Below are 19,739 nucleotides of genomic sequence, written 5' to 3' on the forward strand. Positions count from 1 at the left end.
AATCCACCCGTAATACCCAATGGTGGGTCCGATTAGGCCTATGAACAGGCATACTAATTTTCAGAACTTGTAGTTCATCCGTTTAACACCCAAACCGAACCACAAAAATACCCATATAAATTAGGTGCATGCATGAAACTAATAGGGAAACTGAACATGGGTACGGATTGACGAGGAAACTGAGCAGTTAGAATTGCAGTAGAAGGCAGCGGGTTCATTTCCGAAAATATAACTTACGGAAAATTTAAGGGTAAGTCATTTTCATCCAATTAATGGAAAATATTTTACATGTAAAATATTTTTCTCATTTTTAATACAACCAAACACCGAAAAATAGGATAAAACATTTGACTGAAAAATATTTTACATCGAAACAAGCAGAGCCCGAAGAAGCGGAAATAAAAATTGGGCTTGGAGAATGGGTAGTAATTACTAGTACTTTTCAAGAAAAGAAAACTAGAACAAAAATAAGCAAGGCCACGGGCTGAGCATCTTTGCCTTGTTGACTGGGGTGAGAAGTCTTTGGACAGATGCGTAGAAAAATCTCCAAAGGCTGCTTTTGAATGTTCTTTAAAATGACTGTCAAAAGTTGGAAGTGTGGATCGTGAGATAGGCCATCTTAAGCGTGGAAAGGCCGGTGGGTGGTGAGTGGCAGCCGTGGAAGACACGGTCATGACTTTTCAGCCAATGCCACTCAAAAGTCTTCATCAATTCATATGGCCCGACATGACCTACGTATAAGTACCAGAAGGCGGGATGGAGCAGCACCTCGAAAGCATTGCATCATGCAGCACTCTATCTTTTGGACTTTAAAAAAAAAACTATTATAGGAAAGCGTTAACTCTTCTCCTAGAAGCGTTATTTTAAAATTTGGACCACTGATTGTCGAGACGGACGGTCCCATATAAACTTGTAGTTCATGATGAAAGGGATTACAATCGGGAAAAAAAAGAAAGAAAAAGGAATTGCAAAGGGTAGTGTGGTAATTCAGAGGGAGGAGTTGGTGGGCTGTTGATTTCGTTTTTTGCTATTTTGTTTGTGTTTTTGTTTTGGAATATGATGTGATGGTGAAATGTGTTCTGAATGCTGGTTTGTTTTTTCATAAACCAATTTGCATGATAAAGTGAAAAGAATAGTCTCCTTTTCTTGCATTCGCTCTCATTCCCCATATTGTCTTTCTGCCTTCGTCTCTTCTTAAGCAATAACTTACAACCACTCATTTCTTGGGGATGCTGCCGAGCAGTTCCTTGACAAGAGGGTGTAGAGCAGTCGATCCGGTAGTTCATCGTGACATGGATGACTCGGAATATCGAATCTGAGCGCATGCAAATCTGAACCGTTCATTGCTTGGTTAAGATCCGAGCCGCCGATTGCCGAGATAAGCGGGGCGGATTGGTTGCTCTGCACCGCTCTATGGGGAGATGCTCGGCAACATTCTATTCAACATATTGACCCGATTATTGTCTAGGTATTCGTATTATGTTATGGGATTCTATACTAGCCACAAAAGTTATGTAAGTTCTGTGTGTCGTAATGCAACAAAGTCAAGAATTCGATCAACAAACACACAGGAGTCACTTGTTGATCCTGACTTTCAAGATGTAGTTTCTCAATCAATCTCAATGTTCTTTTAGTCCGATTATTTAGGGGGATAAATGAAGATATTGTAAATAGAAAAACAAATCGAAAAGCAACATAAATCAGCAGCATCTAAATGACTTTGATTGTCAAGTGGTTTCTGTGCTCGACTTTATTAAGGCTGTAAGTGTGACGACTTCTGTAGTGTTTTTTTCTTCCCCCCCCCCCCCCCCCCCCCAAATCCTTAGACCAAGTGTGACGACTTCTACAAGATTTTTGGTTTGAGGGTTTGCACGTTAATTTTATTTTTATGTCATGGTTAAGAAAAGATTATAGAAAGCTTTTGTAGAAACTTGTCCTCTTAAACTGTATGGAAAGGGTGATTATATAAGACAAAAGCAACCAAGCTCTTTCACACTCTAACAAACATAAGGAGAGGGATTTTAAACGGAATCGATTTCGAGTTAAGGTCAATAGAAATGAAGAAAAGGAAAAAAAAAATACATGTCAACAACATTTATTCTTGAACCAGATCGAGCAGTGAGAATTCATTAAGGCATTAGGGGGCTTCTTTTTTCAAGAATTTTTCTTACACCCTGCTCTCTTGAACCCGTAATATTACTCGTATCATTTTTTTTGTATCACTTCTTCCTTGCCCCGCTCAGCTACTTGATCCACGCACTTTACGTGAAGTTTCGGACACTAGGAACACTTCATCCCTCGATGCAGCCGTGGATTCCTTGTGTAATTTCTCATTCAACTCATTTTTCTTACGTTCTTGTACATACAAGAAGTTGTAGTCAATCAGAGGACATTGAGGTATAATATCCCATTTCTTGAGCTCAAGACATATGGTCCTGCGCATTCTTTTCGCTTGTGCCTACAGAGATCATCAAAAGATAATGCAAGAATTAAGGAAAAAAATGCATGTGAATAAAATATTGAAACGAGCAAGCAAGTACATTTTTCCTTTTTGTATGCCTAAAATGCTAAACTAAGTGCCAAAACTTCAATTTCATCTTTTTGGGGCTTCGGTCGCCAACTACGGCCTAGTCAAGGAGTCTTAAACAAATACTCCTGAGGAATGCTATAATTTGTTTGAGTGGTATGGTGCATCTAATATCTGTACCTGACTAAATTGGGGTAGCTTATCACCAACTGCGAGCGAAATCATGTATGCCATCATGTACACGCCACAATCATTTCTGCATGCCATTACTCAAGTATATGAATAAAGTGAAAATAACCAATCCATGATTAAAAGCATTGAAAAAGTAAATAGCACAAACTGAATAAACACATGCTTCAATGAGCATTTGTTGAGGTTAGGTTACTGTTTTCCATTTACATCCTTAGCTGCAAATAACAACTCATTTGCATTCAAAACTACAACATCATAGTTCAAACACGTGCTCAGAGTATTGTCTGTCAATATACTGGCTGACTATGTTGTGAAAGATGCAACTAGCGCAGAAATAAATTTTATTGCATTTTTTTTTTTTTGTTTCCTAGGTCACCATAACAAAAGCAACGCGAGACAATTTGCAAGCTTTTCATAAGTTATCAGGCCTTCATGCAAAGGAGTGCTCTATGTTTCTCTGTCAAATACCTTGGTGTGAGATTGATCACTACCAGATTAGGAGCAGAGGATTGTGCACAATTGAGGGATAAGGTTTGGGCAGAGAATTGTTAATTGTGCATCATAAGGAAAATGAAGGCTCGCCGAGGGTTTTTCGGCAAGCTCTCTGGTGCTAAGGTCTATCGGCAACCTTCTTTGCTCCTAAAGAAGAAGGGGTACAAAACACTGCATCAAGTATGCCAGTTGTCTTTCGCTGCCTCAGAGATGCATCAAACATGAATGAAAAAGTAATCCCGTACGTACCCATTATCTTGGATTGGAGTATTCTCCGGATATTTGATTGGCCACTCATTCTGTTCTGTTAGTCTTTTAAACACAAACTCGTGGTTCAAGAAATGGGCCTGCAAGTTATTTGTAAAATCAGTTGATATATCAACGGTAAGTAGCCATATATAAGAAGAATTTTGATTTTTGCGCTCCACTTTTTACTGATGGCACTCCACTTTGTTCATAAAAGTGGAGCGCCGTCATTAAAAAGTGGAGCGCGAAAATCAGTTTCCATACTATTCAAATAGTACAAAATACTCACGAAGTCTTCAGAATATTTCTCCTCCCTTTCACACCTCATTGAATCAAGCCAAAGGAAATATTTTTTCTTAACATCAATTACCAGCAGCATCCAGTGTCTGTCTCTGAGGATTGGAAAGAATATCTGCAAAAAAGATTCCATTATATTTCATTTTCTTTGTTTCTAGCATCTTATAAATGGCATTGATATATTAAATTCATAGTATTTACCTTTTCGGTCTTTGGTAGTAATATCGTATTGAGCAATCTTCCACTCTCCTTAAAATTCTTCCGAATGAGATAGTACCGAAAAACAAATTAAATGTTTTGCTCGACACACCTTGAAAGTTGAAACTTATATAATTAAATTTACTTACAATGACATTGGGGCCGAAAAAGTGACAATGAGTTAGATAGTGGTCCAACATCTCGCTATACTCCATGACAGTCTAAAAAATAAAAGACAAAAAGTTCCGTAAGTATAGAAGATTAAAATTTTGATATTACCTAATGGCTAAAAATGTGGCATATATATATTTAAAGTTCCTTACGATATTCGAAATCCAGCATCCATCAACAAATTCTCCCCGAAAGGAACCATCTTGCATACTATGTGTTTGTCTATTTTACTGATAGTCGACTAATCGACTAGAGATTGCTAAGTGTGCTGGAAATGTGGGTGTTTGTGGTGGTGGAGTTTGGTTCCTTGCCGTATTTCAGGACTTCTCTGGAAGCAAACTTAATGAAGTGAATGGAGATGGAAGAAGAACAACAAAATGGACTTTATTATCCCTCGGTGTAGAAGTCAAATCGACTATGAGAACACAATCGAACAGACGGTTAAATTACAAGCTACTCCTAGAGCAAGAAATGTAAAGTACAGATAAAAGTAGAAGCCTTTGGGCGATTGATTGGGGGAGCGTTCTAAATGTCTTTTATTCCTGTATTTATAGGCTGTCTTAGACTTAAAATTCAAACCAGATGGAATTCTCTCCTCTGATTTGAATTGGACGGTTACTGCCTTTGTACTCCTCATCTTGCTCCACGATCTACATGGCAGTTATTTCTCTCATTATGTGCTTGTTTTTCAACTACCCATCATCACGTCTGTAGATGTGTTTGTTTCACTTGTGCCTTGTCCAATTGCCACGGGTCCCCGACTATGATGCACATTCTTGAATAGTCACCAGTCCATTTGGCACCTTGTTGTTATCGAGCGGTAATCAAGCTAATTCATTAACTGTTGCCGCGTGTCATTATTTAGCCCAGTCGATTAGTAATGACCATCTTGCTAAAATATGGTGTAAACAATGCCCCCCTTATTCATTTGGGTGAAGGGCTAACGTAACCCAAGTGAATAATTTAACTAGTTTCAAATCACCCAACTGTCGATATCGACGGGTGATAATCTTTTACGGTGTAAACATTTATGCCCCTAACTCTCGAAGAGTTTTAGATAAATTTTACACCAATTTTTTCACTTTTCGACTGGTACAATAAAGCCTTCAAGGCTTAAAAACCACCATCGAAAGCCATGTGCTGGCTTAATAGATGCAAAATTCCCTCTGTCGAATTATGGGAAAGTATTGCCTCTGTTGGAAAATCCTTGTCGATTGCCATGATCGATTGTTGATTTCACCAATCGATTGCAATTAATGGATGGTCAAACAATTACTCATGGCAAAACCACCTGTTCAATCATGCATGCAAACACTGCCATGCCCAAAATATGGATTTGCCATAATTAGCCATTTCTGTTAGTCCTCGACCGAAAGTCTTCTGCTAGCCGAAGATCAGTGGTGGAACAAGTGGCATAAAACCAATACTTGGTGTTTTTCGACTAAAGCCAATATAAATGGCTTTGGAGAATCCATATCCCTCTTAACACATGGTTACTGTCGATCAACAATTCACAACCACAATTGGCTTGAACTCATACTCTATGGGCAAGTTTTCGCTATTCTTAACCCGTATAGATGGAGTGGAGGGATCATTTTCTATTTCGGCCATTCATGGTCTAAATTAAAAACTCTAGTCGAATTATCTTCATAACTCGACTTACTTTGAGTTTCAAACTTTTGAGCCACTTAAGTTTTATGATTGCCTCTTCTTAAGATGAGTTTGCCCCCCATGCATGCAAACTCAATATCAAAAAGAAGGCTATTTCTCATTTCATAATTTTGCCAAATATGTTCTCATTTCTTGTAAAACAGGCCAAATTTGGACAAAATATTCCAAAATCGAGAGAAAGTGATTACAAAAGCCTTGTATAAATGTTTGACATACATGGCCAAATGGAGGTTTATAATTCATAAATGGACCAAATCCATTCGCATCTGCAAAGCATTCAAAACCCTTACGATCAAGGCCTTCCATATGTACCTGTGGTGTTAATACTTTTCGTGCATGGTAAAATCTCATAGATCGTTTCCATTCATGGTCAATCTTTCTGATTAAAATTTCAAGTGGAGTGAAATGTACGGTGGCCTAACATTTTAAATCTTTGCCACCTATCAACCCCAGTACTGATTGTTCCAAGATCACCAACGAATGGCTTTCTTCAGACGAATAAAATGTCAAAGCCTTGTAAGGCTTTTCTGTCGAATTATTTCATGACTCAACTCCTTCGAGTTTAAACGTCAAAGCCGAATTCTTTGCATAATCTGGCTAAAATAAAGATCAGCTTGCCCCATGCAAATGGCTGGCCTCCTTTGAACAATAAACTGTTTCAAGCCTTAACGTGTAAGGCTTCCATGCAAGACTTATCAATGAACCCTTGATTTTGGGGTTCACATTTGTTCAACAAATGGCTAGCCTTCCATTTGATAACCGTTTCTGATGCTGTAAAAGGAACCATGCATGGCCAACAAAGCCAACAAATGGCCGAAGGAAAACCATGACAAATGGCCAACAAAATTGACAGGCAAACCAACAAAGCCGTGTTGGAACCTTTTTGTCTTTTAATTGTTCCACATGTAAATTACGCCTTCTGGTTTTGCTACAAACAACGGTGATTTGTAGAATCGACAGACAGTTGCTTCTTCTTTTCCTTTCCCAGAAGATCCAAGAGTTGGCCAACAAATGGCCGTTATTCTATTTCTGCAAGGCATTCATTTTCACATTTGATTTTTGCCATCACTTCCAATTTAGTGATGGTGCGGACAAAATTGTGGCCAATTTTGGCCATTTATATTTGCCCAAAATTGTAGAAAAGCAATGAACACTATCTACACATCTTAACCAAAACTGGGCATATTTCAACCAAAACCAATACGGATACCAATATAAATGGCTTTTGAAAAATCTATACCTCTTACAAATACTTTTGATCAACAATTGAACAAATGGTTTTGGGGCCCTTGTGGTTGACATGTAGTGTACCATAGGAGGCACATATTGACTTTGATTAGTACCAAATCCAGGCGGTACTTTGAAACCAATGGGAATATTTCCATCTCGGCCATTACCATGTTGACTTCCAATTCCATTACTTCCACTAGTATTTGAAACTGGTTGATAAAAATTCGTTGGCCTTGTTGGGCTAGGCTTAGGTTGACTAGACCCTAATGGAATTCGATTCGCTCCATTTAGAGGTTCAAGAGTAGGATTAGTATATACCTGTTGAGGATGCCCCCCAGGCATATCTAAAGTTTCTGGAGTTCTCCTGTCGTCAGGCAAACCACGGGAAGAAGGAATCTCTCCTTGTTCCGGTGCAATCAACCTTCGTAGTAGAGTCGAAAATTCTCGGGCTTCGTCATCTTGTGGATTTGCCACAATGTAAGACAAAACTTGAACCAATTTCTTGATTAGGTGTGCCATTACTTCCAAATTAGTAAGTGGCCCTCCTTCTAGCGCCAAAATTGTTTGTCTATTTTACTGATAGTCGACTAATCGACTAGAGATTGCTAAGTGTGCTGGAAATGTGGGTGTTTGTGGTGGTGGAGTTTGGTTCCTTGCCGTATTTCAGGACTTCTCTGGAAGCAAACTTAATGAAGTGAATGGAGATGGAAGAAGAATAACAAAATGGACTTTATTATCCCTCGGTGTAGAAGTCAAATCGACTATGAGAACACAATCGAACAGACGGTTAAATTACAAGCTACTCCTAGAGCAAGAAATGTAAAGTACAGATAAAAGTAGAAGCCTTTGGGCGATTGATTGGGGGAGCGTTCTAAATGTCTTTTATTCCTGTATTTATAGGCTGTCTTAGACTTAAAATTCAAACCAGATGGAATTCTCTCCTCTGATTTGAATTGGACGGTTACTGCCTTTGTACTCCTCATCTTGCTCCACGATCTACATGGCAGTTATTTCTCTCATTATGTGCTTGTTTTTCAACTACCCATCATCACGTCTGTAGATGTGTTTGTTTCACTTGTGCCTTGTCCAATTGCCACGGGTCCCCGACTATGATGCACATTCTTGAATAGTCACCAGTCCATTTGGCACCTTGTTGTTATCGAGCGGTAATCAAGCTAATTCATTAACTGTTGCCGCGTGTCATTATTTAGCCCAGTCGATTAGTAATGACCATCTTGCTAAAATATGGTGTAAACACTATGGAGACAAGAATCAATGAATTAGTGAAATGAATTTACGCTTGGGGGCAACTGAGAAGGGAGAAAAGGCCAATTTTACCATTTATTTATTGTCTCCTCCTCGTCAATAGTTGGTGTGTATGAAAAATGAGCATCCAACCAAACCTGAATTAAAGTAATATACAAAAAAATATGGCTAATCGATGTTAAAGTCTTGTTTGGCACGATAATGACCAAGAGAACAACTTGCGCTAGCTTGAACTGCTGCCAGCTGGACCTCACCTATTCTACATTGGGAACCTGTTACCAAAAATTAAAATTCCAACTTAAGCTTTCGCTTGTTTACCGATTTGTTGCCCTTTTCCTTCTCCCCTTTCTTTTGCTTATATCTTCTTCCCAATTCCTTTTTTCCTTTTCATATTTTCCCTTTCCCATTTACCATTTCCCACTTCTTCTGCATTATCTCCTTGATATCAATGTTAGGACAGAAACCAAAAACTAAAAATAAAAATAAAAGTACACCATGTTAGAGATCCTATAACCCGATACTTGCTTATGGCAATTGTGAAGCGAAATCTCACATTGCTTGGGTACCCAAGTAGATGAAGAATATAAGCATGGGTAGGGTGCGTGTCCCTAGCCTGGCAGGTGCTGTCGAGTGAGCACGTTGGATGTGAAGCGAAGTCTCACATCGCTTGGGTACCAAAGTAATATGAAGAATATAAGCGTGCGAGCACCGTCACATTAATAGCTTGCTTTTGGTTGAGTTCTACCCAAGATCATTTAATATCAACAACTATCTATTAATGTTCTCAGAAATTAAAAAAGCGTTTGTGTGAGGCAATTAAGCCTCTTAAGCTTTGGAATAAGGGTACCATTTTAAGACCCTTGAGGCAATTAGTACGAGTTGAAAGAACATACCCCGCCCGTAGTATGCACAGTGGGAACAACAGAAAGTCCTACAAAATTGGATTAGTGAAACTAATTAAAAAGCACTCTTTGACCATGGAAGACATCCAAATAATTGAAAATCAGAGTTAACAAAAAACATGCCATGGGACAAGGTATGCTCCCCTAAAAAGGAAGGGGGCCTAGGTTTTAAATGGTTAACCACCTGGCAAATGTGATCAAAGAAAAAAAATTATATATACATATATGTGTGTGCGCGCCCGCGCGTGTGTGTTGGAGGGTGCTAAAGCATCCAACTCAAGATCAATTGGCAATGAGTGAAGAGGCCGCCAAACTCATATACTAGTTTTGGAGCAGATAATTAACCGATGTGTGACAAGCTCCAACACTTCTCTGCACGTGCGACCCCCCGACTCGCATGTGTGGAGGTAAACAAACGATCCATAACAGTTGGATCACAACAAATAACGGTGCACTAATGACACAAACAAGGGGTAACAAATTCTTCAAAACCCTAGCGCTGCGCATCCAACCCAAAAACAATTGGCAATGAGTGAAGAGGCCGCCCAGGCTCATAAACTAGTTTTGGAGGAGATAATTACCTGGATTCAAGTTGGTAATTGGCTGCTTAAGCTCAAGCAATACCACTACAGAAGTTTTGTCCAGAGACCTAGAAGTGTGCATACAATCTTGTAAGTCCTCGTCGCAAGCTATTAAAGTCAACCCATCTTCCTCATCTTCCTCATCTTTATACTTGACATAATAAGTTCCAGTCTCTAGGTTCAATCTTTTAGCCACTTCTTGCTGCAACTCTACAAATCGAGATGACAAAGGCAGTCGAAACTTTATCTTATTATTTTCATATTTCGCCCTGATGGTCACCATATTTGCATCTTGGAACCCTGGCTTTATGTGAGAAACACCAACTAAGGCTTGATAAGAAGGCAGATCCGAATTTAGTTGTGGGATTTGTCTCTGGTTCTCAACAGGTGAGGGCCGAAAGGAATTGGCATTTTCTATGTTCCGAGGCGGCCACCGATGAATATCATAACCCCTACAGACACGCTTAAATGTAGATATGCTAACTGCAAAATGAAAATTTCGAATAAGACAAAATACCTTCAGTTCTTTATTGCCAAAGCCCAAGAATTTCCATTTGAAAAGAGAATGTCTAGTTAAAAAATACATTCGATCAGGAAAAGGAGTAAACTCATATTTATTTAGGGAGTGTTCTCTTTACCTTTGAGTTCCCTCGCAGCATCTTCACGCTTCATGTTCGAACATTTGAGGATCTCCTCTAAAGAAACTTCAATTCTAACTCCAGCTTTTTTATGTTTTCTATCTTGCATCTTTCTTTTACGTTCTTTTGAACTAGGAACCACAAGGATGTTTCGTTCTGCAGTGACAACATTCTGTCCATTGTTTGAAGGATCCATTGACGGCTGATCAGATGAATCTAGTTGTGTCGTCACTTTTCCATTCTTAAAGGAATCAAGACAAGGAATATTGTAGTTTTGTGTTTCACTAACGACATGCATTCCATTGTTTATGGCATCCATTGATGGCTGATCCTGTTGAACTTGCTGCAACATTACTCCTCCATCCTGTTCGAGTTCAAGACTAGGAATAAAACTACTTGCTGGTGGGATCATTTGAATGGAATGACTTCTCTGACCATATTGAAAGTCGATAACTTCTACGGATAATGCTTCTCCCAATCCTTGCCCAGAAGCAAGCTTAAAAGTTTTGAAATGATTCTCCATCAATCTCAATATCACGCTCAATCTAGTCAATATTTTCTCATCGTTTTCGACGCTTTTAGGAAAAAAGAACTCTAGTACATATAATTCATCTCCAGTGTAACTACTTTGCAAGCATATTGTGAACCAACCACCTAATTCGCACCATCGGGCATGGGGTACCAGCGGGGACTCAGCTATGCTGAATTGCTTTATGTCCGAGCAGTATAACAAGTTAGGAAATGGAAGTATTCTCCCAGTAACCTGCCCCTTTTTTAAGAGACAAACTTTACTGAATTCTGCGAAATAATCAAGATTCATTGCATCACAATCGTCTTCGCAATGAGAGCCAATCGTGAATTGGAATTGGCTTTGTAGTAAATCGTTGAAAGAACGGCAGGAGACCCATGTCAAACCCATAGGGAGGTTTAGAACATCACACACGTATTCAAACACCATGTTGAGTTCTTCAAAGGCAGCTGTAAGAGCTTTATTATTGTCCCGGTACTGTTTCGAAGGTATTGCCACGTTAGGATACTTGTGAGAACATATAAATTCAAGACAGAATACAAAGGGAAAAAATGTAGATTAACAATGCATTAGGGTTTGCCACTCACTTGCATTTTGTAGTGTTTATGTCCATCAAAACATCGCAGACCAAACTCCTGCAAGGGAATGGATGTTAGAAGTTAATTTGTATTTTTCCTAAGAGATAACTTGAGTGGAATAATCTGGAAAGTTGGATTCATGAATGGTCAGTCAAAGAGATAAGTTCATTGTAATGGTTCATCTTCCCAATGAGCTTGGTAATTGTAAAGGTCAAGCCGTCCAGGATAGAATTGTTCTAGGTGCTTCCAATTGTAAGTATAAATAAAGGTTTAGTGAGAGCAGCTAGATAGGCAATCGACCAACTATCTAAAAATTAGATTAAGGCCCTCGTGCCATAGCAGAAGGTTACTTGTAATAGCCTAAGCAGATTTTGTACCACAGCCCTCAACTGAATGAAATATGCAACACCTTAAATTACTTTCTCTTTTCTCATTTTTCTTCGTACTCTTCTTGCAATCACACACCCACTCACTCTTCTGCTGCCCCAACAATGGAAAGAAACAACTCAGGAATCTTGAATACTCAACATACTCTCTGAGAAAACATATTCAATATCAACAAGTAGGGTCAAAGTAAAGCAAAGCAAAGTTAAGAAAATATGCTGTCGCATGTACGCTTGTATAATATGCGGCTCGCACAAGCTTCCAATGAATAAGAGTTTAGTACCAAAAAGTGGGATTCTTGCCAAATCACTTCAAAATGTCGTGTTTTAAACCTTTTGTGATTATGTAAGATGACTATGTAGCTTAAGCATACTTGTATGGTTGAAAGCACCACCAGTGTAATAAGTGTTATGGCCGCAAGAAATTGGAGGACCCTAGTTTTTCTCATATCCATTGAAAGAGATAAAGATCACATAAAATAAAAGGATGACCCAAGTATAAAAATTAACTTGAATACACTATAAATTTCGATAAATAAATATTCATTTCAGACATATACATGACAAATAATGTACACTACTTTTTTCAGCAGTAGGTAACCTTATCCAATAGCTCCTCTCCGATTGTAAAAAAATAGGAACGATCCACTTTTGACAATTTTGATTCCATCCAGAGCTCAATTTGATGATTAGAATAATTCATTTTGTTGAGTTCCTTGACAAGTCAAACCAAGCCAAAAATCCCGTTGATCTCATATTGATCAATATGATTTAGAACACATTAACATTGAAACATCAAACAAGTAACACCGGATTGGAGCCCATCTATTTGAAGATTAATATAAGCAATAATCAAGCAAATAAATTTTGGCCAAATTGTTCTACTTGATGAGCTTTATATAATGAACTGTTCCGATCATCGAAATTATCAAAACTGGACCCGTCCAGTTTTTTTGTGCAAAATGGATATGATCCAGGTCCTTTAATAAATTATTTTTTTGGTGCAATGGAATAGTAGTTTAATAAATTATTAGAAGTAGTATAAAAGTAACAATTTATAGGGCAAGGCTGGACATCGAAAAGTGACAATGACAAAATAGCAAAGTATCTTTAAAAATAGTCTTGAAAAGATAGCATGACAAAAAATGAGAAATTTTTGGGTGCCAAGTGAGTACCACGTCACCTAGCTGACGTGGTACCCGAGCAACACATCCGAGCCGTCCAAAAGTGTATTAAACAGCCCCGATTGAACCTCTCTCTCCTCACACCCCAACACTCTTTCTCCTATTTCTCTCTCAAAATCCGAGCGGTCCAAAACCGAAATGAATTGCCCGGATTTACCCAGCGGACACCGCGTGGTACCTGCTCGGCATTAAAAAATTTCTCACAAAAAAAAGGATTGGCACAGAACCTAACAAAAAAATGAGACCTGCCAGGAATTTCCTGGACAGACATTAAGGGGACAAGGGAGTAGAAAACAGGCTTAGTTGAGAACAATCAATCAATAATCCTACTAGCTGAAATTTATAAATGGCTCCAGTTTCGTGGAAAAAGAAGAAAAGGGAGTAGTAAGGAATGTTAGTAACAAGAAATTCAAAAAATGCTAACTAGTGAGAAGTGACAAACCTGAAAAATATCATACATGCGGCCGTGGAATTCTCTGTCACAGCAAAGTCTAGTCGGAATATATTGACACGCTATCTCAAGTACCCCAATACAGGTGTGGCTGGATTGTTCAAACACGGGCAGAGCCCAAGATCCTTTAATCTCGCAACGTAAAGCGAGGTCGCGTTGTGGATACTCCTTACGAGAGTAGCACTTCACTTCCGGAGTGGATTCGGGGAGTTTATTGAGGAAGACACGGCCGGGAAGCCCGAGTTGTTCTTCTCCACTCTCTGCATCTGCGTAGAAGAAGTTATTATACTCCCTACACATCCCCATCCTATACTGACAAAGCTGATTTGTTTCAGTACTCGTTGCTGCTTTGCCAAGGGCAAAAGGTTGGTATTGAGTTGTAAGCAAAGTCCGCCCCTCCTTTGTTTCTGTGGGTGCCCAAAATTGAACTAGGCACTCCTGAAGTTCGGGGTAGAATATCAATTTTTGGAGAGCACGTCTGATACTTAGTCTAACTTTGTGACTCTCACAAACAGAGGGAATAAACCAGTCCACAGAATGATCTGTAAATCAAAATTGATGCTGAGCAACCAAAATAGAAAAAAGAAAGAACGCATGAGAGAGAGAGAGAGAGGGATGGGAAGACTTGCCGTAAGAGAGAGTAAGGTCGTCGTCTTGTCGGTTCCAGAAAACCCAACTAATGCCTTCCCATTCTAGGTCAGACCGAAATCTTGCTGCAGGCTGATAGCCAGGGTCGGGTTTATAAGTCTCAAGTCGAGAATATTTGAGCTCCCTCTCCATGTGCTCTTTGAAATCGGGAAGGAAATCTTCTTCATCGTGACTATTTTCGGAAATCTCAAGTTGAGAATATTTGTGTTCCCTCTCCATGTACTTACTGAAATCGCTGATCAGAAAAAAATCTCCAAGGGGAATCATCTTGTTCAATTTTGCAGAGAAATCCTCGAAGAAGAAATGAATGAGAGCTCCTCGATCAGTTCAACTTAATTGCTTAAGTCAAGTCAACCCCACAGCCGCAGGCTATATATTCATCTCGTCTCCTCACTGCCACCCCACAGACAGCCAAAGGACAAACAAACAAACAGTAAAGTAAAGTGAGATAATCAAATTGTCTTCCCTGTCTGATCAAATTTAAAATTCCCTCAGATAACTCTTCCTAGCTAAGAATTGAAGTTAATTTTGATGATTGCAACGTCAACCAGGCTTACAAAAGAAATTAGTTGAAACATCATTCACGCAGATATCCCTAAGTTTGGAATTTGTGGTAAGCTGGTAACAGGCATAAATCAAAGATTTGGCTGACAACACAACTACTCTTGGGCCCGTAAATGCATCTTTTTTTCAATAATTCCGTGGATCATAAGGTTTTTCTCCATAATTTAAAGGGTTATCATTTTTACTTTCCAACCACTCTCCGCTCAAAAGGTTATCATTGTTGTAGTCTATTTTTTATGATAGAATATTACTCCTTTTGTGGTGCAATGAAAGATTATGATAAACATTCATGTGCCCATGTGCCTGCTTCGCTATAGGACGCTCCTAGAAAGCTTTAACTATCGAAATGGAATAAGAAAGCCTCAAACCATTACAAAATTGTACAAAAGTTTTTTCCTTTTGATGAGCAAATATTAAATTGTTGTGAACAAGAAGAGGTTCAAAAAGGCTCAAATTATATTTATGCAATGAGTGGTAATGGAGATAGTTAAAATTTTTTTTATTAAGAATCGTGCAGAGAGTAAATTTTTTTCTCAAAACTTGTAAGAGAACAAAGGAAGTCTTTTTTGAACCCATCCAGCCTGCTAATCAAAACTGCCAAAAAAAATCAACAAACCCGTTGTTTTGAAGGTTGGCAATTTGGCAACAAGTTAAGAATTGCCAACGCGCCAAGGACTGGTTAGTTGAAAAAATACACCTCTAACCCACCCAACACGACATATGTGCATCCCTTATTTCTACTCTCTCTCTCTCTCTCTCTCTCTCTCTCCCTTATTTCTCCTCTCTCTCTCTCTCTCCAATACGATGGACTTCATATAGATTCAGGAAAAAAAAAATTAAAGAAGGAAGTTTGAAAACCATTAATCCTAATTTTTACTCACCCACATGAAAGATAAGAATATTGCGGTCTTTACTTGAATAATGAAGTGACATGAGAAAAAAAAATCACTAGGCATATTACTTAATTAGCTCAAAACCAGAAGGTCTTTGGTTGCATAGCTTTGTATCAACCTCTTTGTGGTTTCCTTCATTTCTTCCACCCAAATGAGATCTAAGCCTTGATATGATACAACAACAACAGAGGCAAGAATGGGAGTCGCAAAAAAGAGGGAGGATACATCGATCTGTCACATTTTGTGTAGTTTGTAAACAAAAGAAAATAAAAAGAAGAAGCATCAAGCAGCAGATTCAAGTTGGCAATTGGTTGCTTTGGCTCAAGCATTACCACAATCAAAGTGTTGCCCAGAGATCTAGAAGTTTGTATACAATCTTGTAAGTCCTCATACCAAGCTATTAAAATCAACTCAATTTCCCCATCTTTATATTTGACATTGTAAGTTCCAATCTCCAAGTTCAGCGTTTTAGCCACTTCCTGCTGCAACTCTACTAACCTACAGGACAAAGATAGCCAGAACTTTACGGTAATATCATTTTGCATATTTCGCCCTTAGGGTCACCATATTCGCATATGGGAATGCTAAAGCTAAATCGTGTGGCTTTATGTAAGCCACACTAGCTGAGGAAATCTACGATGAGAGAAACTACTTTTTTGTTCTCTACTACAAAAAGCTCAATAATTTCTCCAGGATGAAAAAATTGTCTAGTTGAATATAACAATCAAGACCAAAAGAAAACTATTCCCAAAATTTTTAGAGTGCACATTTACCTTTGAGTTCCCAGGCAGGATCTTAGGACTCATTTTCAAATATTGTAGGATATACTCTACAAGAATTTCAATTCTAACTCAAGTTTTTTTGTGTGTTTCCTTTCTTGTGTCTTTATTGTGGTGCCTTCTCCTGAATTGTTAAGCACAATGTCATTCTTTTCCGGACTAACGACCTTCACTCCATAGTTTATGCCATCCAGTGGTGGTTGATCCAGTGAAATTAACTGCATCGTCATTCGTCACTCCTCCATGCTTTAAGGGTTAATAAAAGGCAAAGATCTAATAGCTTGGATCGGTTGAACAAAATGAAGTTTCTAACCATTCTGAAAATCAATAACTTCAACCAACTGAGGCTAGCTCAGTTGGCTAGAACTCTTGCATCTCAGTGTGAGATCAGGAGTTTGAGTCTTTCCACTTGCGTGTGGGTATTTTTTCCTTTGTATTTGTTAGGGTTATTTCTCCCTTTAATGAGGGCTTGTAGTTGAGTTGGGTTTATAGTGATTGTTGTCCCTTTGTGGTAAGCTGGTAACAGGCATAAATCAAAGATTTGGCTCATGACAACACAACTACTCTTGAGCCCCGTAAATGCATCTTTTTCCAATAATCCCATGGATCAAAAGGTTTTTCTCCATGATTTAAAGGGTTATCGTTTTTACTTTCCAACCACTCTCCGCTCAAAGGGTTATCATTGTTGTAGTCTATCTTTCATGATAGATTATTACTCCTTTTGTGGTGCAATGAAAGATTATGATAAACATTCATGTGCCCATGTGCCTGCTTCGCTATAGGAAGCACCTAGGAAGCTTTAACTATTGAAATGGAATAAGAAAGCCTCGAACCATTAAAAAAATTTACAAAAGTTTTTTCCTTTTGATGAGCAAATATTAAATTGTTGTGAACAAGACGAGGTTCAAAAAGGCTCAAATTATATTTTATGTAATGAGTGGTAATGGAAATAGATAAAAAAAAAAAAAAGTGGTGGTGCCACATACAACCCACAATGGTCACATGACCACCCAAAAAAATAATTGCTATAATACATATAGAAATTTTAGGGTAGTCCATACTTTGAAGTATTTGAACACCCAGTTCATACATCAATGAACACCCAATTCACAAAATTTTGAACACTCAATTCATATATCAATGACCACTGATCCGTGGTAAAATTATGGCTCTTTTTGCTCTTTATTTGAGACTGTTTATATATTTTTAATCACATTTATTACTCCTTCCATCCCAATTTGATAGTTCTTTTTAAGAGTTTGTGCCACTTTTTAATTGATTATATCTTATAATTTATTACGTTTTACTATGTGATTTTGAAAATATTGTATTATAGAATTAATCAACATCTATCAAAAAGTTTTTTAGCCGGTTAGGGTCTATCGCATTGAGGCTTTCTGATGCCCGAGGTTAAGGGAAGAGAAAAAGAGCCACTATTAGATTTACGCAAAATATTTTCGAAGTACGTTCTTTCTTTTATTCGAGTTTTGAGTTTGGGTTTCTTTTAAATGACTTGGATACGACCATAATTAGATGAAAAGATCAGAACGTGTTTGTTCTCTGTAAGTAATCGTAGGATACACTTTGAATCGGGATACGTCGCTGTGTCGTAAGATTTCTATACAAAAAGGATACGGTCTGCGATACATATCGCTTTTGGAAGGAGATGATAGTAAGATACATATCCCGTATCGTAAGATTTTAACAACCATGACTACTAAAAAGACTTGGTCAAATGACATTTGTACACTTGAAAATGTCTACAAGTTTAGAATGTTATCATTTTATTTTATTACAATTTATAATTTCTCTCTAAGCATCTCCAACAATTATTTATTTTGAAAATCCAAAATTATTTTCTTATTAAAGTATAGAAAAATAATTTTCACACTCCTTTTTTTTTTACAATCCACTCCATTTTTTTCCTTTATCTACATGAATTTACCATATTGCTTTGAATGTATGAAAAAATGTATTGAAAAAATGACAAAATAGTAAATTCATGCAGATAAAAGGAAAAAAAATGAAGTATGCATTGTAAAAAGAGGAGTGTGAAAATCCCTTCCCTAAAGTATACCACTATTCTTGGACCTGGTAAATGCACTTTTTCCAATCAATCCCGTGGATCAAAAGATTTTCCTGCATAGTTCAAACGGTTATCATTTTTACTTTTCAACTACTTTTCACCCCAAAGGGTTATCATTGCTGTAGTCTATCTTTCTGGATAGAATATTACGTCCTCCGCCCCAAATTGTTGGTCTTTCTTTTCTTTTTATGTATGTCCTAAAATAAATGCTCATTTTAAAAAGTCAACGTAAAAAGTTGTGCAATATTAGAGGCCTGCTTTTCCCCCCTCCCTGACACAACCCATGTATGTCCTAAAATAAATGCTCATTTTAAAAAGTCAACGTAAAAAGTTGTGCAATATTAGAGGCCTGCTTTTCCCCCCTCCCTCACACAACCCCCCCCCCCCCACTTAGTTTCCCCTATTACCCCTTCACCCCCACCCCCCTCCTCCTCGTGCTCCCCTCTCCGCCCATTTACTTTTCTTTTTTCTTTTTTTTCCTCCCTTCTTCTCCTGCTCCCCCGTCCGCCCATTTACTTTTTTTTTCTTTTTTTTCTTTTTCCCTCTTTATTTTCTTTTGTTTCTTTTCGGCTGGATTTTTTTATTTTTGTTTTTTTTTCTCTTTATTTCCTTTCACTTTGAATCTTTTTTTTATTTTTTTATTTTTCAATTATTTTCTTTATTTGTTTCTTTTCTCATTTACCTCCCTTCTTATTTTTTTTTGGTTAACTCAAATTCTATTTTCAATTAAAATTGACTTTATACTTAATAAATTTATATTATTTTAATTAGTTAATTGATTAGTCTTAACAATGAATAATAAAAATAACTTGTAATGAACAATAATAAATTGAAATAAAATTTCATTTTATTATAATTGAGTACATATTGTCAAAATATTAAAATACATAAAAACACAAATTCTAATCAATATCTCCTCCAAATGCTGCTCCCGGCGTGCTTATACCCATTACTTCGTACCATAATTGCAAACGTATTCCATAATTGGCAGCCCATCCTTTAGCTTTGTCCGATGCATGCTCCTTTCACCATATTGGGATGGGTGGTACATGGTAATGAGGTTGTAAGAAAACTTGCACGAAGTGATCGTTGTTAACACAGGCAATAGCAATTTCCCGACGGTATTCGACTGGAACTGTAGGGGACCTCAATGGCAAATGAGTAAAACAACCGTAAACATCCTCATCAAATGTATGCAGTACAAGATTGTACCTTGTTGCAATGACAACTCCC

The 19,739-nt window shown here is 37.9% G+C and overlaps 1 protein-coding gene and 1 long non-coding RNA gene across 6 annotated transcripts; one reads left to right on the forward strand and one right to left on the reverse strand.

Moving 5' to 3' along the window:
* Positions 1 to 2,166: 2,166 nt before the first annotated feature.
* On the reverse strand, positions 2,167 to 14,627 carry LOC131317918 (protein NLP7-like). Of its 5 annotated transcripts, none has more exons than XM_058347616.1 (14): positions 14,166 to 14,627; positions 13,528 to 14,078; positions 11,528 to 11,575; positions 10,412 to 11,417; positions 9,774 to 10,256; positions 9,184 to 9,221; positions 8,363 to 8,427; positions 4,276 to 4,333; positions 4,102 to 4,173; positions 3,956 to 4,012; positions 3,747 to 3,869; positions 3,461 to 3,558; positions 2,708 to 2,783; positions 2,167 to 2,458 (listed from the first exon to the last, which is right to left on the reverse strand). In XM_058347616.1, the coding sequence occupies exons 1-14, from the start codon at positions 14,449 to 14,451 to the stop codon at positions 2,240 to 2,242; spliced, it is 3,180 nt and encodes a 1,059-aa protein (XP_058203599.1). In that variant the 5' UTR covers positions 14,452 to 14,627; the 3' UTR covers positions 2,167 to 2,239. The 5 variants fall into 5 exon arrangements, 4 of the variants coding, with proteins under 4 accessions (XP_058203599.1, XP_058203598.1, XP_058203600.1 ...); XM_058347615.1 differs by having other exon boundaries at positions 3,956 to 4,015; XM_058347617.1 differs by lacking the exon at positions 3,956 to 4,012.
* On the forward strand, positions 8,441 to 9,186 carry LOC131317927 (uncharacterized). The gene is made up of 2 exons (XR_009197452.1): positions 8,441 to 8,602; positions 8,926 to 9,186. It is a non-coding gene; the product is annotated as an uncharacterized LOC131317927 (long non-coding RNA).
* Positions 14,628 to 19,739: the final 5,112 nt, after the last annotated feature.

This window comes from Rhododendron vialii, chromosome 2a (genome assembly GCF_030253575.1).
Source record: "Rhododendron vialii isolate Sample 1 chromosome 2a, ASM3025357v1".
Taxonomy (NCBI): Eukaryota; Viridiplantae; Streptophyta; class Magnoliopsida; order Ericales; family Ericaceae; genus Rhododendron; species Rhododendron vialii.

Excerpts from the sequence above, each read along its gene's own strand:
- LOC131317918 (XM_058347615.1), bottom strand. The coding sequence starts at position 14,451 with ATGATTCCCCTTGGAGATTTTTTTCTGATCAGCGATTTCAGTAAGTAC. Across the intron at positions 4,174-4,275 it reads GATGCTGGATTTCGAATATC|ACTGTCATGGAGTATAGCGA; the intron begins GTAAGGAACTTT and ends TTTATTTTTTAG. Across the intron at positions 3,559-3,746 it reads AGAAATATTCTGAAGACTTC|GCCCATTTCTTGAACCACGA; the intron begins GTGAGTATTTTG and ends AATAACTTGCAG.